Source organism: Helicoverpa armigera, chromosome 12 (assembly GCF_030705265.1).
Source record: "Helicoverpa armigera isolate CAAS_96S chromosome 12, ASM3070526v1, whole genome shotgun sequence".
Classification (NCBI taxonomy): domain Eukaryota; kingdom Metazoa; phylum Arthropoda; class Insecta; order Lepidoptera; family Noctuidae; genus Helicoverpa; species Helicoverpa armigera.
Window position 1 is genome coordinate 10,956,483 of NC_087131.1, and position 19,344 is coordinate 10,975,826.

Here is a 19,344-nt window from a genome sequence, read left to right on the forward strand (position 1 = left end):
TATTGCTAAAAAAGCTTACGTAAGTAAACCTAGTTGTTTTAATCTATGAATCGTTGAAGTGTGCTCTACTTCTATTAAACGTGACTTATATTGGGTTGTGAATGTGTTAATAACTATTACTTTAACATTACTTACTAACTTTGTGTTATTATATTTGTATCTTATTACCAAAATTATATTCATGTGAATCAAAATTGTTATGTAACTTTTGAGGCACTTTCCAAGTGACTGAATAGACAGATATAGTGCACATTATTGCTATAAAATGGATGAATATAAGCCTAAATATTTGTTGAACCATCGGTATAATATATCACAAATAATTTAAACGATGGACTGGTTTTTACAGTACTTTTATATCATCTATCTGAGAGTCTCAGATGCGTGTTATCATGACCGAGATCATTCATTTTGAACTTTACAATCTTCATTCTTTGTATCATCATTCCTTTTTAAATATCATTTAAAAATTTAAATGATCGTCATTTTTTTACACATCTGGAGCGCGAATTTCGACGGTAACAGATGTTGGCCCAGGAGTGGTCGGGGACCTTAGGGTTGCCGACCTCAGAGATGTCGCCGAGTGACCACTGCTGGCCCTAGAACCCCGACGAGACCCTGAAAGCAAAGAGCAATGTGTAGATACAAATTTAAAATTATCAAAATACGAACGCAAAGCATGCTTTGAGCATGATTTTGAAAGATCACATGCCGTGAACTTGTTTAATGAAGACAAGATTTTGTTAGTGAAAAGCTTTACTGGAATTTAGTCTATTCTAATAGGAAATCTTTCTAAAATGTTGTAAGAATGTCAAATTCATTTATTTAATATCTGCATCAATTCATAAATTAATGAGTAACTTTAACTTTCATGCTAGAATATCTCATATGTTTCTAACAGGTATTTCTCAGCTTCGTAAAATAATGAAGTCTACTGAAAATTTATACTACAGAAGTTATTGAATGAGATGGCCTAGTTAAACTGTTTTAAGCATTAGCTAGGCTGAAGCATTATTTGGATATTCTATTAACGTAGCAGCAATCCAAAAAATTGGGTAGCATATTGTTATAAATGTTGTATTTCACAAAAGCGGGTGGGCCATACTGCCGTGCTACCGAAAAAGGGCACAACTAACATTTTTTGTCAAAATGAGTTATATATATATTCGGAATCAGGAAAAAAAGGCCTATCTGCCTGATTTTTTGTGGATTTTTAGCTGCAAAATAAACAGAGATAGCATAAACTTAAAACTTAAAACTAAAAGGTGATGGCACAACTACATCACCTTTTAAGTTTTATTACAATATTATTACAATAAAAAGGCATATTGTATGATGTGACTTTTATTTTACCTTTTTACTATCGATATATTTTAATGGAACGAACATTTTGGCAATTAATGTAGAAAGAAAAGTCACAACTGGCAGTTATGCTCTTTCTATTTACCCCTACGCTAATAAATTTATGTTATATAAAAAAGGGACATCGGCGTTATGAATTAATTCTAATATTTTCTGTACCTATATATTCATTTTAAAAAATTACCTTTTCATCGTAAAATTTTAAATTTTTACTAAAAATTTAACATTGAAAAGGCATTTTGGTTATATGTGCCTTTTCAACATAATATTGCTCCTTTCTTGTTATTTTTTATGTTAAGTTAAAAAGAATTATGCTAATTATTAAATATATCCATTTAAAATAAAATATAATATTGCTATCGTTGTGTACATACCAAAAAAACACATTTATTTTACATTTTCACAATTTCGAAAAACACATTTTAAACGTGTTTTTTTTTACAAAATTCAAAAAATATTTTAAACTCGATTTTCTCAACATTTGTAAAATGTTAGTTGTGCCTTTCTTAATTACGACGGCAGCATACATGTGTGTGTAAACATGCATATACATTGTCTTTGTATGCGTAAGCGCTGGAGCGCTCAGCAGTGGCTGAGTCGCCGCGTCATACAAAGACAACGTGCATGTATATTCACGCACACATTTATGGTTCACCCGCATTCGTGAAATAAAACATCTATTCCTACGTATACCGAATCTATCTAATAAACTAGGTACTTTGAAATCGAGGACAGGAAATAATATACTAGTAGGTACCTATTAGTTAATTGTCGCTTAAAAATAAATATTGTGTGTAAACTATTTACAAACGGTGTATGACAACGATATACGGTAAACTAAAATGTGACGTCACTATTTAGATCGCGTGGATATCATAGATTTAATTTATCAAAATACAATATTAGTACTACTTAATAATAATAATATTGGTAATATTGGTGAGTGTGAATATGTACGTAGTTATAAGAGATTTAACTGACTTGTAAGAAGGTAATATCATAAATCAATCAAAATATATAATCTATTCTAAATACTTGATCTATTTATTTTACTGATGGAACTTTTAATATGTTTTTTATGAAAAGAACCCATATAATACTTATAGGAAAATCATGTTCTTTATTTTTTTTCTAGAAGAAAATAGTCTAGAAAAAAACCTGGTTAGACAGACATACCTACTAAAGAAAATTAGGAGAAACTTGCAATTTTCTAAAAAAATACTTACTAAGTACCTACATTCAAAGAAATTCAGAGGAAAACCTAATCGTGCGGTATACATAGTAGTACCTAAGTAATAGATAATAATATAATAAATATAAAACTAAATAAATACAGCATAACAAGCAATATGACATCGTATGTAACCTGAGGGTTTTCGGTGTAGCTGATGACTTTGATGAGGGCGTGCTGTCGATACATGAAATAGTCATGATTAGCATTGTCAGTGATGAGGGGAACGGGCAATATTTGGCAAGTGAATTTTAATATATTTTTTCCCTTATAATGGCATTCACATCTCTTGGGTGTGAGACGTATTTGGCCAACAACTATTGAATGTAAATTTTAAATTGTTAAGCTGCCCTTTCAACTGACGTGACTGACGCGATCAGCGGATAGTGACAGACGCGAACTGCCACAGATCTCTTAGGCCCGAGTCATACCGGAATGGCATCGGCCGGCAACGACAGTGTGAAATAATTTAAACTTCAACTACATACTTAAAATACCAGTATCTCTTGAAAAGCTTGAAAAGGTCGCTCGTCTCGTTGACGTTCCCGCAGCGCGGGCGGAAACATCTGTACGGGTATTTTAAGTATGTAGTCAAAGTTTAAAATTATTTCGCACTAAAAATGCTGGCCGCATCGCTGCCGGCCGCTGCCATTCCGGTGTGGAAACCCCCTTTTCTTGCCAAGCGATAACATATACCACCAACCAGCGTTCGAGGAAATTGGTTGTGTTATTAATTTTATTGTTATGTACGCCTGACGGCTAAGGTTATAATCCTTTTCCTTGCTGATATGTGTACTATCATCTTTATTCTTACATGTGTAAAAAAGCTAAGCTTGACAGAAAGTTAGCACAACGAATTAAGTGTGAAAAAAATTGGACTGCTGTTGAGTGCTGTGCAGAACTTTTGTATAGAGTTCAGGTACTCTGTTTTGTTCATAGAACATATTGCTTAGCAAATAATAAGAAAATATGCAGTGCTAATTTGCCCGTTCCCCTAAAATTGTGTAACAAAAGGACTTTAGGAGACACCACATTTAGATAGTTAAAAACACTTATAAACAAAATCTATCACATCATTGGTGCAGTACACAAGATACAGTCTGCTGCAAAAATAAAGGCGAGGCTGCATTGCAAGTGCACAATACCTTATAATACAGACTGTTTGAGAAATCGTAATGGAAACTTAGACAAAAACCGTCGTACCACAAAAACTGTTAAACGTCTGTTGAACACTTGTCTCAAAAATCTGATTATGACGTTGAAATAAGGTCTGTTTTGCAGCCACACTTTTTTGTGGACAAGTGTTCAACAGATGTTTAAGTTCTTGTAGTAAGGCTGAAAATCACAGGACAATAGGTACTTTGGACACTATTTTGTGTTCATTGGTTGTTAAGGATTCAGTAGGAACAAAGAATATTTCACGTGAAACGAAAGTTCACACGACCTGAAATCAATTAGTAGGTTTACTTGTAATAATTGACATCAATAGGAATGTTCTCATTACGAAGTCCCTTTCATTTATAATTTTAAGATTGAAGCCTCAGTACACATGACTATTACTTCTGCAACTTACTGTACTAATTACATTTCAAAAAGAAATCCAAACAAAACACATTTTCGAAGGAAATACTTTTTATTCTTCCAAAATATTTCACCAATAATGAAGGCAAACAATACTTGGGTATCTAGTACATGTTTTATTTTTGATGGAAATAAAAAAAGGCTGATGATGACGGTTGCAATTTTTTACCAAATTAGAAAGATAGACTCCCATCATTAACGTTAAAGAATAGCAGAGTAAAAAGCATTTCCTTCGCACAATACACGTAATACGCCTACATGTCTAACAAAAGTAGACCTTGTTTAATCTATATGAATACCTGGACTTGGCGAGTGAGGTCTAAGTTCCTGCTGGCTCGCCTGTCTCGAAGGAGGACGAACACTGACGCGGGAGCCACGACGGTCCTGAAAAATAAAAAAAAAATGTTATAATATATTCATGTCATGAAGGAAAAAATGTCGAGGAAACATGGACTATTATAATGTCTGAAATCACCAATCCCCATTGAACAAGCGCGGTGATTAACGCTCAATCTTGTTCAGTGTGACAGAAGTCCTGTGCCCAGCAGTATGACGAAAAAAAAATAATGTAATGTAAATTTTCAGGGACAGTATAGTAAGTATAATAATTGGATTTTTACGAGGTGCCTTTTGGGAATAAATTAATCCTGTTTTCAAATTGCTTGTACAGAATAGTATTATCGAGAAACACTACTGCAGATTTGCAGAGTATAGAACTCCAGCAAAAATACAGGTTTTAATTATCAGCTACCCTTTGACTTTGAAGGCAACAACTAAATACTAGTAAAGTATAAATAATTATGGATTTTCAAGTTACCTGCGAATGCAAAAGCTTGGAGTCTCTCAGCAAGGACACGTTCATCAGCCGAGGGTTGGGCGTGTTGAAGATCGTGCGGTTTTCCCTCCATCTCGCTCTGGAAACATTACAAGTTATGTTTAGCATTAATTATAAATGTATTTAAGTATTCTATTTATCTGGAAATATTCATGTTTCGGTTGCCGCTAGGATCAGGTTAGAGCCACAGTAAAAGTTCAAATTAAATACGCTTATATAAAATACACATATAAATTAAATTCGCATATAGAGTGATGAAGGACTACAAATGTGAGTTGCTTAACTCGAGACTGATTGGCATTTCTTTTTCAGAAATTAATATAATCTATAAAGTAAGGAATAAATAATGGCGTCAAAGGCCAATTTCGGCCATGGCGGCTGTTCTCATATAAGGAGATCAGCCAGCTACGCAGGACATATTATAGTGGACAAGCATTTGTGCAGACACAGGTGCACTCACTATTCCTTCACTCTCATAGCCCGATGGGACGGCAATCCAACACGACCGGAGAGAGATCAGGCGCAGGACCGACATTTACGTGCTATCCAATCCACAGGTGAATCAATCACCAACTTTCAGACTATGGGCTGCTTTGTGAAAGTTTCTTAAACCCATAAAGCGATTTCACCCTGACCCGGAATCGAACCCGAGACCTCGTGCTCAGTAGCCGCGCTGGCAAGAGTTAGACCAACGAGGCAATTAATCTATAGAGATAGATAGAGTAGAGATATTAAGTGAGGAATAAATATTAACCTGCTAAACAGCCGCAGCACGACGCAAATGATGACAAACATGAGTGCCATGCCGACCAGGACTCCGATCATAGCCGGATCCAAAGTCCTTGTCGACTCTTCCACCGGCTTCACCGCTGGAAATATCAGAACAAGAGATTAATTACTTTAGTACCTACTTAAATATATTGCTAAAGTTATGTTAAGCGAAAATTCCTAATCTGTAGGTAAATGTGATTTGATTCGTTTTTGTCCGGTGTCAAAAAGTAATTAGAACTAAAATTAAGGGGAAATGGTGATATGAATGGCTTATTACTGATAGACCCTTTACATCATAATAAGCAATAAAATAAATAGGTACAGGTCTAGTAGTTAACTTACACACGGCTACATTTCAATCTATACAAAACGAGTATAAGCAATTTGTAGATAGATCATATAAAGCGAGTGCAAGACAAACGGGTTTTGTATAGCTTGATGTTTAGCCGTGCGAAGTGCCTCAGCTCTTGTTGCCATTTGACCATTCCAAAACCAAATCAAAATTCACCATTTCCTCATATATGTAATAAAATATACACAAACGTGACAATACTCACAAGTACATATAACAGCGCCATCTACCGTCACTTCGGGTACCATTTCGAACTTGCACGCGCATCGTTCGTTCCTGCATTCTGTCTTGAAGTACACGTCCTCACATTGCTCGTTAAACATACATGTCTCGTTGATGCTGGCAGCTGGAAATATAAATAAACATATATCGTCAAATATGAAGTCTGCGAACTACGTGCCACACCTGGATATGGAAGGTTTTACATTATTCTGATGTTATCATCATCATCATCATCTCAGCCATAGGACGTCCACTGCTGAACAAAGGCCTCCCCCTTAGATCTCCACAGATACCTGTTGGAAGCGACCTGCATTCAGCGTCGTCTTCGTATTCTGATGTACTTGAGTATAAATGTCCAAGCCATCTGCTTAAATAGCCGTTCAATCGAAGTGCTCAAAGAATTTATTAAAATAAACAGTCCATACTTTAGAGCTATTATTCAAAAAACTTAAATTCAAATCTTTATTTGCGTTCCATATGTAATACAGGTGGTATTTTTATAAAGTTTAAACAATATATTAGTAACAATATGGACCCGGTAGGGAATAGCAAAGGTATCCATAAATGTAGATGGGTAATTATGGTCGTTATGATCTAACTGAAAAATAGAGTAAAGACTTTATAAAGGTTTATAAAGCACTAGCTAGAGTCTCTACCCAGTGTATCTATAGGATAGAGCGTCATAGTAGGCCCTTGGATCCAAAGTCCTAACCTATATTAACTTACGTAAGAAGCTTGGAATTTTGCCAACACCTGAACTTAAAGCTCAAACACAAGCAGTTAACCGAAAATCAGCTTACTTGGTGCTTAGTTTTCTTTGTACTTAAGTTACTTTTATACACACAGGAGCAGTCGTTTCGACTAGAGACCTATTAAAATATGGGTGAACAATACCAGCTCAAAAACTCTACTTGCGTACCTACGTTTTTGTAGCCCTAATTCAGTATTAAGGTATGTATGTATGACAATTTATTAACTAGTACACATTTATAAGATTTTATTTTCCTAAGAAAATTCCGGAAAAACTCTCAGACGAATTTTTCGTTCCACAATCTAAAGTTCTTAAATTGATGGTTTCATAAATACAATAAATAGGGACAATTTATTCTAAAGACCTCCTCAAAGACCCACATTGCTATCTGAATATCATCTTTTATCTTAATGACCGACAATTCAGAGCTACTTATAACACGAAACTTGTTAGGTAGGTATTTTCTCGAGTTTTCGCGAAGAACTCGCAAACGATTGTAATTAATTCTACCGACGCAATCGTTAACGACCCTCATTATAGGTCTCGTATTCAAATTCAATATTGTATTAAAATTTTCATCTTGAGTTAACTTTGGGTTCGTATATTCTATTGATTTCTAAGAGGTTAAGGTTCTGTTCACATTGGCCAAATAGGTTATTCAAGTCAAACGACCCTTTAAGTTCTCGATCATGGCAATAATAATTTATAATTAGAATTTCACCTATTCAGACGTTATGAAATAGGTCCTCAGAATAATTACGTATGTAATATTTACTTCTTTGTGGCAGAGGTTTCTTGAAGTCTTGAGTTTGATTTGAAGCAGATGCCTTACAGGTTACGTGTAAATCCTTATTAATAGGATCTTGGTCTATATGTAGATAAGTAGGTACCTCCTAACTGATGATAAGTTAAGGATCTTGAATTAATATTGTAGGTTCGTGTATTACGTCAGTATATTAGTCGACCCCTCTGTGATATTATTACCTCGTAAACAAGCAATAATAATAAAGATATATCGCCAATAAAATAACACTCCATCATCATCTTAACGTACCACAAAAATAATAAGAAAACTTTTATCGTTTATACTTTTTTATCGTCCCACTGTTGGGCACAAGCCTCCTCTCACACGGAGAAGGATTGAAATCACCACGCTTGCTCAATGCGGGTTTGTGATTTCGGACTTTATAGTCCAGGTTTCCTCAAGATGTTTTCCTTTACATTTTTGTCAGCCATTGGTGTCCAAGATATACTTAGAAAGTACATACAAACTTAGAAAAGTTGCATTGGTACTTGCCTGACCTGGAATCGAACCCACACCCTCATACTCGAGAGGTCAGTTCTTTACCCACACGGCCACCACGTCTTTTTAGGGTTCCGTAGCCAAAATGGCAAAAACGGAACCCTTATAGTTTCGTCATGTCCGTCTGTCCGTCTGTCCGTCTGTCCGTCTGTCACAGCCGATTTACTCGGAAACTATAAGTACTACAGTGATGAAATTTGATGGGAATATGTGTTGTATGAACCGCTACAAAAATATGACACTAAATAGTAAAAAAAAGAATTGGGGGTGGGGCCCCCCATACATGTAACTGAGGGATGAAATTTTTTTTTTCGATGTACATACCCGTGTGGGGTATCAATGGAAAGGTCTTTTAAAATGATATAAAGTTTTCTAAAAAACATTTTTCTTAAAGTGAACGGTTTTTGAGATATCAGCTCTCAAAGTCGTAAAAAGTATGTCCCCCCCCCTCTATTTTTATAACTACGGGGTATAAAATTCTAAAAAAAATAGAGGTGATGCATGCTAATTAACTCTTTCAACGATTTTTGGTTTGATCAAAGTATCTCTTATAGTTTTTGAGATAGGTTGATTTAACTGTAATTTACGGAACCCTTCGTGCACGAGTCCGACTCGCACTTGGCCGGTTTTTTTACCCTAAACTACTATGTTTCGTGTCGAGATAATTCTGTCCCTTTTCCAGATGGTAGAATATAAAAGGTCATTTTGTATTATAAATTCTGTAACGTTGTTTCACGACAATTATTTAGAGAATTCAGGGCTGAAATTAGGGCGTTTATTAAACCGCGAAATGTTTTAGTGTGACTTTATCATGCAAATGAGTTCTGGAATGCTGATAAATTTAAATAGATTTTTGGTCTTGTTAATCCATCAAATTGTTAAACATTATTATTCAAAAAGAGTGCTTGTAAAGGTCTTGTGATCGTTACTGTGCTGTAAAACAGGGCTGCTATAAAACGACCGTTGTGTAAGCGATACGATCTATCTGGTATCTGGTTTCATTTTGGAATGGCTCAGCCTTTGGTCATATCCTTAGTTAGAATACCGTTTGGGTTGATTCGTTTTTCTGCCAGGTAAATTTTAGCTAGGTATAGGTAGCTGGAAATTCTGACTTGGTTTTCTTACTTAATCTTTACTACTATAATACGGCCCATTCATAGAATACGGCAAAATATAAGTCTATCAGCAATTTCACACTAGCGGATTTTCTGAGCGATACGGTGATCGAACAAGAAAACAATTGATAACTACCTATTCAAACAAGGACCTTAAACTTAAACCGCCCGATGAGTTTTAATTAATGCTGTGTCGTGGGTAAAAAATCAAGCAGAGAATCTTTTGGTGTGAAAACGCTGTTATTCATAAATAACTAACCTCCAGACGCTATATCCAAGTATTTGAATTGTTTTATCTTGATTGTTGTAATTTTATTTTAATATTATTGAATTGTCTGAAATAACACTTCTGTATGTGTATGACACTGTAATATTTATTTTTCATTTTATGTCAATGTAGTATGTACTAGTGTCTACTCGAAATTTGCATACCGATTGAGCGGTGAGATATGCATGTACGTTATGTAATTTACCAAAACACCTGTACCTAATACCGTGTCTCTGCAAATAAAGATTCTTATTCTTATTCTTATTCTATTTATAAGGATAAAACGGAAACAGAAACCACTGGCTATTCTCCCATGTTGAATAAAAGATTCACCCTATCGGCTAATGGAATCGTTATTCATAGACCCTTCTGGGGGTCCAGAGATTTCCAAGTCATTTGTAACGGACTTCTCGAATGTTCGCTACTGCTTATCTATATTCAGGAAGAAGTGTCCGTCCGTGCCTTTATTGAATAATCGGAAAGGTAATCGAGATAGTAATGTTGGTTGTGGTGGTATAGAATTGGTACCTATGGAAGACTGTGGATTCGATAGTTCAAGTGGTGTCTAGTTGAGGAAAGTTTTTCTTATAATTTTGGAAATTATGTAAATGATGATATCGATATATTTTCTAAAATCATCAATGCATTTTCGACATCCATGGGCCATGGCCGCGAACCAGCAAGCATTCAAAATAGAGGAGCGTATTTGTTTGGTTATTCTTTCAATAAGGTGAAATTGTTATTAAATAATTAAAGGATGGCATGGAAAACCAGGCACTTTTGATTATAGAAGTGTAAAACAAAATATGTGAGCGAAATAAAGTTTTCGCAATTATTAATTGTTTTAAATAAATAAAAATGAAGCAACCATATGAAACACACAACCTGAAGTGCATTTTAAATAGTAAACCGTTTCGAGGAAATTCGTTTTGATTTTGACTTCAATTTTCATCAGCGGAATCGTGATTGGGGATCTAAATGGGAATAGAATTTAGTATGAGGCATGCATTCTAAATTGTTACAATCAGCTTTTGCCATACGCTGTGAGCAAAGTAAGGAGCATTTAGTAGTTGAAGTTTGATTGAAAACTTCAAACTATAGTAATGAATACGAGCTTTATAACTAAGAAACTTTATTTTTTATGTCAATAAAACATTTTTTATTATTTTATTAACTAGCTTTCAATCGCGGTTTTACCCGCGTCCCGTAGTCGGATGGTGACTAAAACTAAAACCTCCTGGGTTTAATTTTTATATACAGGGTTACTGGTAAGTAGACCGCATCCTTTCATGAGGTAATAGTATAGGTCAATACGGACAAATTTGACCATGGGATATACTGGGCAAAAGTTAACCCGTTTCAAGATAATCGATAGATAGATATAGAAAGTTACAGCTGTGGCTTCTTCAAGCGGTAACAGCGGCATCCCGTGAAACTACTCCGCACATACGGATAAAACACATAAAAGCCTCAATAAATGGATTTATCTAACACCAGTTGCTCCCTAGACAATAGAAGTTACATTCAAGCAAACAAAAAACCCTTCAGATTCATACCTAATATCTTTTTAGCACAATGCCAAAACACGAAAACAACACCGCATCATCCTATAAAACACAAGTAAGTATAATAATTATATCCGCCATCTTCCTTCATAAACCAAGCCTATAGCCCGTTGCCATGGTAACGTTCCACCGGCAAGAGCGTGACCCGCCACACTTGACTGTGAACGGAGGCTCAATGTCGATCGATAGCTGTTAATGCTTCGCTGGGTTTATATCTTGGAATATAAATTGAAGGTTTAATTGATACGGGTCTCTTTGAGAATAATTGATATTTGATCTGTTAATAGCAGTTTTGTTCGTATCCAGAGAGAACTATGAATTATTTCACGTAGGTAGTTCAATCGACTGTTTTTTTAAGCTAAAGAAACGGTTGGGCCATTTTATCCTAAAGTAAAATAGTAAGACTCATCCTTCGAGCCTTTTCCCAACTATGTTGGGGTCGGCTTCCAGTCTAACCGGATGTACCTGGTTACCAGTACTTTACAATCAGGAAAATAGTAAGACTGGTTAGACAAAATTATTTTCTGCCCAATGGTAAAAATAAGCCAAAACAATTGTCTTTGTCTACCACGTACAAAATCACATTCTGCCAAAAGCTTACAGACAATTTTAATGATTACCTTGAGAGGAAAACAAAATAATTCTAATCTGCATTTGATACTTTCATCGACTTAAAGTCTATACGAAAGCATTTGACTCAGATTTCTTCTCAAAATAAATCTACTTAAGTAGGTACCTACACTAATTATGCCAAGGAAACACAAACATACGACATTTAACACCAAACATGCGAAGGACTTTAGTATCCTACTTACAACCAAGGACTGAATTACTGCATTATATTGGGAGGTGGACACGCGATATGCATTATGGCAACATTGATTGTGGAAGTTTTTATGGAAAAATACTTATTGCTTGTTATTTAATTTCGAAAATAAGGAAAAATATGCTTAAAGCTGGGTATCACGGGTCGATCGACCATTAGGGTACGTCTACACGGTGCATTTTATAGCTGGAGAAAGTTAACATGCGCAAATGACAAGTGACAAGAGCACGCGGTTGGGTATTTTGCTTTGGTACCTATATGAGTGAGTCGCTGGACCCGCACGTTTTTAAACCTGCACATGTGCCTCAACATGCGCTAGCTACTAGCACCGTGTAGATGCACCCTTAAAGTACAAGACACTTTGTGCCCCGGCTGTCAGCATTCGAACATATTTAGCAGTACCCTTGGTTAGTAAGGAAAGGAGTCGGAAAGTCTGATTACCAGTCTTAATCAGTAGAGGAGAGTTTCAAGTTAATGAGATCAAATACATAATGACTTCTGAAAACGGCTACTGTAGTAAAAATGAACCATTCACCCAACAAGGAGAATCCTATTAAATATGTTTCAGTCGGTATTTGTAAGAAAAAATAACAAAGGAGTTTATAACCACGAAGTATGCAAATTAATGATGACTCACTAATCAAAATAAAAAAAATAAAAAACTACTTGAAGCACATTCATGAATGACCCATACCTTTAAAGTACCTTAGGGTTATAATTTATATTTAACGTTCTCGTAGTTCAAAGAAAACGTGATTTTATAAGAAAATTATAGCTACATAGTCACCTAAGCACGAACTATTTATATTAACATTTATATGAACTAATGCCATTCTTGTGGTAATATGTTTGACATTTTAAACGTGAACAAAGAAAGAACTGAACATAATTTCATATCTCAGTACGGAGTTTAGAAAGGAGATTTGTGTAAAGTCGCGTAAAAGGGAAACATTTTTCCTTCGAACTATTCAAATAATTTGTGGAAGGTGTTATTAGCCTTAATTTTTTTAAGCAATAGGTAAGTACCTACAGACTAACCAAGGGGTATTGGGTTGCCCGGGTAACTAGGTTGAGGAGGTCAGATAGGTAGTCGCTTCTTGTTAAGCACTGGTACTCAGCTGAATCCGGTTAGACTGGAAACCGACCCCAACATAGTAGGGAAGATGGCTCGGAGGATGATGAGGTAAGTACAGACGCCAGCAGTTCAACTTAACCGAATTGAAGAATTTGGACAGATTTCAACATTAAAAGATTATGGCACTGGACTTTCACTACCATATTCAAAGTGCAGCGTTGCTAAATTCGAAAGTTTGAGACACAAAACCCCGACCTACTTTCAGCAAAATAATAATTAAGCCGTATTTTGAAAATATTAGTCACCCAACAAAAGACCTGACTCACCAACTCACTACTCATAACGACTTTCGAAGAACAAGTTTTGATGCACAAGCAAAAGTTTTTATATCAAACAAAGTTAGTGGAAGTATGAATAACTTCGTGTTTTTCAAATCATAACTTTCTCCACATTATTTTCATAATTAGTGCTTCTAGTTAAGTATGAGTCGACCTTGTTTTGAGCTCATGACTAAGTAAGCTTGAAAAGTCCTTACTAAGTTATATCTACGTAGTTTTAAAAAAATAATTACATTCATATTTTTTTTTAATACTGGAAAATCTAAAAATTTCTTTAAGAACAGTATCATGCGATCTATCTTGAAAGAGTTTTAATTTAATATTTCTAAAAGATTTTTCTTCTACAAGAAAGCGCTGAGTTTACATTTTACAAGAACAATTTCTGTCCTTCAGTCTGTCGGTAATAAAACACAAAATGGAGCTTCACAAAAACCACGAAGTTATGAATAATTTATTCAAAAAGAAAATGTAGCGACATTGTATTCCTCACAATGTTTTCCATTACTGAGGGACGAGCAAAAACAATTGTATCAAATCTCCGAGGGATGAATATGGACTCAAAAATGTTCATGTTTACACGACTTCGTGAAAGGCAAGATTTCAACGCTGTGATGCACACAAAATGTTACTTATGGTCTACTCTAGTAAACAGTAAAATATTGCGGGTGAACATTTCTAAAATGACCGTGAAATTTCATTTAAAATAAGATATCATTTAGGGAGTACTTTGATGATTTGCCTTTACATCTATCGCCATGCATAACTCAGCTATTTAGAAATTCATATACAAAAAATATAACATTCCTTCCAGTCTTCGGTTTCTCAACCCAAGAGTCGGTTAGTAGAACATTAAGAGCAGATGGAACATCAGACGAGCAAGTAGCAAGTCCTGAAGGTTAGAAGGTCCTATTGGGTCGGAAATACCGCAAGCAAAATAATTTACACCAAAGAGTCGTTTGGCTTTATGATTGCATTTTTATAGCCACATTAACCAATTACATCAAATAAAAGGCAACGTTTATAAATTGCAATAAAACTGACCCAGATATCCAATTTGAGTGGCGGCGTACTAAATAAAATCACGAAATGGAAATTAAAGTAAACGCCAAAAGTGTTGCAATTCCGTAAATCTACATACATTTCAATGTTTTATTTTGGTAACGAACATGTATTCAGAAGACATAAAAATCGAACATATAAAAACTGCAACCGTTCCCACCTAATTTGGAAACACGCTTGCAAATATGCCAAAAATGCCTTATATTATTAAGACGATTGTGAATTGAATAACATTATTATTAGGTAGTAACAGTAGGTGTAGGTACGTCTCACAGCAGCAGGTAAGGTCAAGTCTTCAGATACTTCAAAATATCTTCAAAGAAGTTTAAACCATATTTTCTTTGTCATAAGACTCAAAATGCCTATAACACTTACGTTTCCCACATTTGTCCTTGTAATTGCTGATTGGCACGTCAGGGTGGCACTGGCATGTCTTCTGCACGTCGTCACACACCGCCTCTGGGAAGTGACAGTCTTCCACGGTGGAACACAGGTCACCATACAGGCCTCGTCTTAGTGGATCTGTGGGAGAATAGACAAGACTTAGTACCTATTTTGTCCAAGCTATTAATGATGACGAAAGCAATTTCCAAAGAGAACAAAAGATTTGAATGTTCCTAAATCAAATGGCCAACAAAAGTTATCGGCCTAGATAATAAAAATAACAAAAGAAGGTCCTTATTACTGATGTTCCACGGAGACTGATCAATAGGTAGGTATTTTGTACCTGATATTACGATGACATAAGTAAATTATCCCTAGAGTCTGTTATGAAATAGGATCGCTAACGATGGAGCTCAGTCAGACAAGCCTGTTGAGCCTACGTCAATGGACCAAGCTATGACGGATGGATGGAAAAGTTTTGATTCCTATAGCATTGCATATAAGCGTTTTGAACCAGTAGCTATAAAATGGAATTCTCAAATACGAGTACTCATGATAGAGATCACCAAAAAAAGTCAGTTTACCTATCCCATAATGACGTGTCATCATCATGATTAAACCTACCCAGCTGCGACCAGTCTGACGGCCTACTAGGAAATAAGCCGTCAGCCTATTATTGAGGGTAATAGCGGTGCGTTCAGTGACTGCAGTGCGGTTCATTGCACCGCCATATTGATTACGTAGAACCATGCTAGGCGGTGATCGCGTCAATTGTCATTAGACCACCTCATTATGCGTTTTATTCATTGGAGAATTTTTATTTTGTAATTAATTAGTTAAGTTGTTAGGAGCTTTTTTTGCTAGGGTTTGCATAGTGGGGTTAAAATGGAAAATAACATTGTTTTCAGTGATTATTCGTGGTAAATTAATTTGGTAGCCAAAATCCTGAGTCAAAGACTTGTTACAAAAGTTGACAATCTCGAAGTTTTCTAATTTTACGTTAATTTGTGTTAAGAACACTTAATGAAGTTTTCTAATAAAATCATAATTATAACTAACGTTTTTCTCGACATAATTAACGAATCTTGAAGACATATTGTGTAAATAAATATGATTGTCAAGACCTACGAAATAGTTCTCTACTGAATACATGCAAAAATTCACAGTGTTACTAAGAGTAAATATGTATTTTTTATAAACTTGTATTTCTGTCCATAAAGTATAGTATCTAGCTAACACAATTTGTGAAGGTTTAATTATGAAAGCGTATAATTAAGTTTTACTACAGCTTTGACAAGAAGGGCTCCAAAATGTAGGTACAATATAAATGTTATTTACACAGAAACTAATTAACTTTCCTCTGAATTCGTTTAAAATTCAGCTCCAACACGTGGTTTATTAAAGTTGGTTGTTGTTTTTGAAATATTTCTAAATTGATCGCACACTGGTAGGTATCGGCTAAATGAAAAGTTGGTTCCAATTTATTTTCCTCTTTTCGGAATAAAATGACAAGGGATAGCAATTTAATAGATTTTTTTTGTGTAGGTAATAAATTCCGAAAAATTGATATTGGACTTCGTGAAATTCAGCCTTTACGTGATCCCTCAAAAATAAGAAACGACGGGTAAAATAATATTCTTTCCTAAAGGGTAGAAATCCTGTGAAGAGCACCAATAAATCGGCGTTCAGGGTTTATTAAGGCCTTATCCGTCAACAGGTAGATTATTAATTTTTTGTTTAGTTTAAAAATCTTAGTCTACGTTCATAATTATGCCTAGGAATTATATTAAGGCTATGTTATTTAATAATTAAAATAGTATAAGTATTGCTAGAAAGTTAATGATACGTTTTTTCGTAGTTTTTCAGCCAATGTCAGTACCACACAAACCTTTGAAAATCAAAATCAAAAATCATAATTAAAATTCATTTATTCAAACTTGGCTGCAAGACAGCACTTTTTGAACGTCAGGAATTTACATAACACAGCCCCCAAAACGCTCACCCTTCACCACTTCCCAAGGTTTTTTGCTGGGAAGAAAAAGTGGCGCAACAAAATCCTCACCAACTTTAAGTATCATTGTGACTTGCTGTTAACAAAGTATGGTCTTCCATAAAAAGAACTCATTCAATCACATAATACTGTTAGCACTTACTTAGTAACGAGTGACGTCACAAGTCAATCTGTTTTATCGAAAACCTTTGCTTTGTAATACTACACTTAAATTAGTTATGTACCCTTGTGAAACCTAATATTAAAAACTGTTAAGTTTAATTTTCGAGTTTTTGTAAGTATATCTTTAGTAGTGCTATTGCAACAGTCACAGCTCACTGTGGAACTAGTAAACTATAATATACTATTTTAGGCCTTACTATACTATGTTCGTATCGCAAAGCTTAGAGGTGGTAAGTACTAACACAGTCCAGTGTTCCATAAAAAGAACTCATTCAATGACAAACTACTGTTAGCACTTACTTAGTAACGGCTAGTGACGTGACAAGTCGTTCCGTGTGATCGAAGCACTTCGGTTTACGGTCGAGTTACTGGTGTCATGATTAGACGAGGATCAAATGAACAGTGTACTTTGTAGGTATCATGTTCACTTGGAATTGCTTTATTTTCCTTGTTTAGTTATAAATGTTTAGGCCTCTCCTCTTTTATGGGTATTGTTAATTCGTATAGCTGGTGGTACGTAGGACTAAGCGGCTATAAAACTTTTCAATGTGAAAAAATATACTTACTTTATTTTCTTTTGGGTATTAACTTCTAGTCTAGGTTATTATTATTTTTTTTCAGAACCGCGAAAAGGAAATTCAATAATCCTTCGTCTAATAAACCTCATAAGAATTTTTGATATGAGACGTCTTATGATCTTATCCCAGTTTCCATGAACATTCATGCACCCCCTTTTATATTAACTGGTGCGGAATCTCATATTACTTCCACCTACCTGTACAAAATATATAGAGACCTGTAGATATAAAAATGGTGTCGGCATCGTAAAGGGGCTTACAACTAAGCTTCACGCGTGAACAAAGTGTAATACGGCATAATACCTTTCAAAGAGTGTTAAGCTATGTACACAATCACTTGTCAGTCACGATACGGTATCTAGTAAAAGCCATACTTTAACATTAACATTTTACTCGCGAAATAAGAATGATTGAATAAAAGATGAACACCAGTACATGAGAACTTTCTCGTATTTAAATAAATAAAGCTTTATCTCGATTGAATAAAGCTACGAATACAATTACAGCAGTTTCACAGCAGTGGCTTTTCTGCTCAGTTTCTACGGTTCGAGGAGGGGTGACCTATGTGAGAAAAAGTTCCTCCGTATTTTGGGATATACATAAAATATTTGTAGATTTGGATTGTGATTTGTTCCTACATATTTGGCGGTCATTACGGGTTCATTCTTCTAACCTACAGACAGTTGGACCTACCGGAGTTGATGCGCCACATCTTCTTCCTAGCAAAAACACATAGGAAGTGAAAGGTTTTGGGGGCTGTCTTTTGTAAATTACCGATGTTCAAAAAGTGCTGTATTGCAAGTTTGCCAAGTTTGAATAAAACGATTCTTGATTTGATTTGGTGGCTAGAAACTAGTCTTATCAAGGGATATCGGGTTGGCAAGGTTAGATAGGCTACACCAGCTAAAAGGCTAGGCAGATAAAGACTTACCAGATGTAATTTCAGCGGAGCCACGCTGCGTTAAGCTGAGCAGTAGCGTCGCGAGCGCGGCGAGCGAGGCCGCCGCCCGCGTCGAGCGCTCGCCACGCATGCCGCTCACTGCGCCCGCGTCACATGCCAATATGCCTGTGAACAATAGAATAAACTTATTAATACCTATACATACATAGTTGTACATAGGTAGGTAAGAGACTATAGAGACCTGAGGCTTTGGAAACTGCGGGTTGTTCGAAAGAGATACCGCGGCCCTGGTACATAAAAGGCCTATGACGGAACACGACGGTTTTTAGTCAGTAAGAGTCTGACACTCCCTCACCGCTGCTAACCCACAGCGGGAGGGCTCATTTGATGATTTTTGACGTCGCAAAAAAAAAATGGCTTTGGAAAAGTAAAAAGTGTCACTTAAAACGTAAGACGTGTTACATATAACACATTTTCAGATGGTAAATCGCTTATTTGGCCAATGGTCAGGAAGAGTACGCCTACTTATAGTCTAGTTTTCATAGAAGTAAATGGTGCACCTCCATCAACGATAAGTTTTGGTTAGACTATTGCAATGATAAGATGTTCATAATTCGATTGGTCCTTATTCTATACCTCTTATTTTGAATAGAC

At 35.5% G+C, this 19,344-nt stretch overlaps 1 protein-coding gene across 4 annotated transcripts in view; it reads right to left on the reverse strand.

The window, feature by feature from the left end:
* Positions 1 to 424: 424 nt before the first annotated feature.
* Positions 425 to 19,344, reverse strand: part of LOC110374333 (uncharacterized) — a 57,933-nt gene continuing 39,013 nt past the window's right edge. For 3 of the 4 annotated variants that reach the window (XM_064037239.1, XM_064037241.1, XM_064037240.1), the window contains exons 2-9: positions 18,721 to 18,855; positions 15,030 to 15,176; positions 6,338 to 6,478; positions 5,764 to 5,878; positions 4,992 to 5,088; positions 4,474 to 4,558; positions 2,729 to 2,770; positions 425 to 618 (exon numbers count right to left, since the gene is read on the reverse strand). In XM_064037239.1, the coding sequence (XP_063893309.1) occupies positions 491 to 618; positions 2,729 to 2,770; positions 4,474 to 4,558; positions 4,992 to 5,088; positions 5,764 to 5,878; positions 6,338 to 6,478; positions 15,030 to 15,176; positions 18,721 to 18,820 (855 nt within the window). In that variant the 5' untranslated portion in view covers positions 18,821 to 18,855 and the 3' untranslated portion in view covers positions 425 to 490. The remainder of the gene's footprint in view (positions 619 to 2,728; positions 2,771 to 4,473; positions 4,559 to 4,991; positions 5,089 to 5,763; positions 5,879 to 6,337; positions 6,479 to 15,029; positions 15,177 to 18,720; positions 18,856 to 19,344) is intronic. The other variant, XM_064037242.1, reaches the window with a different exon arrangement.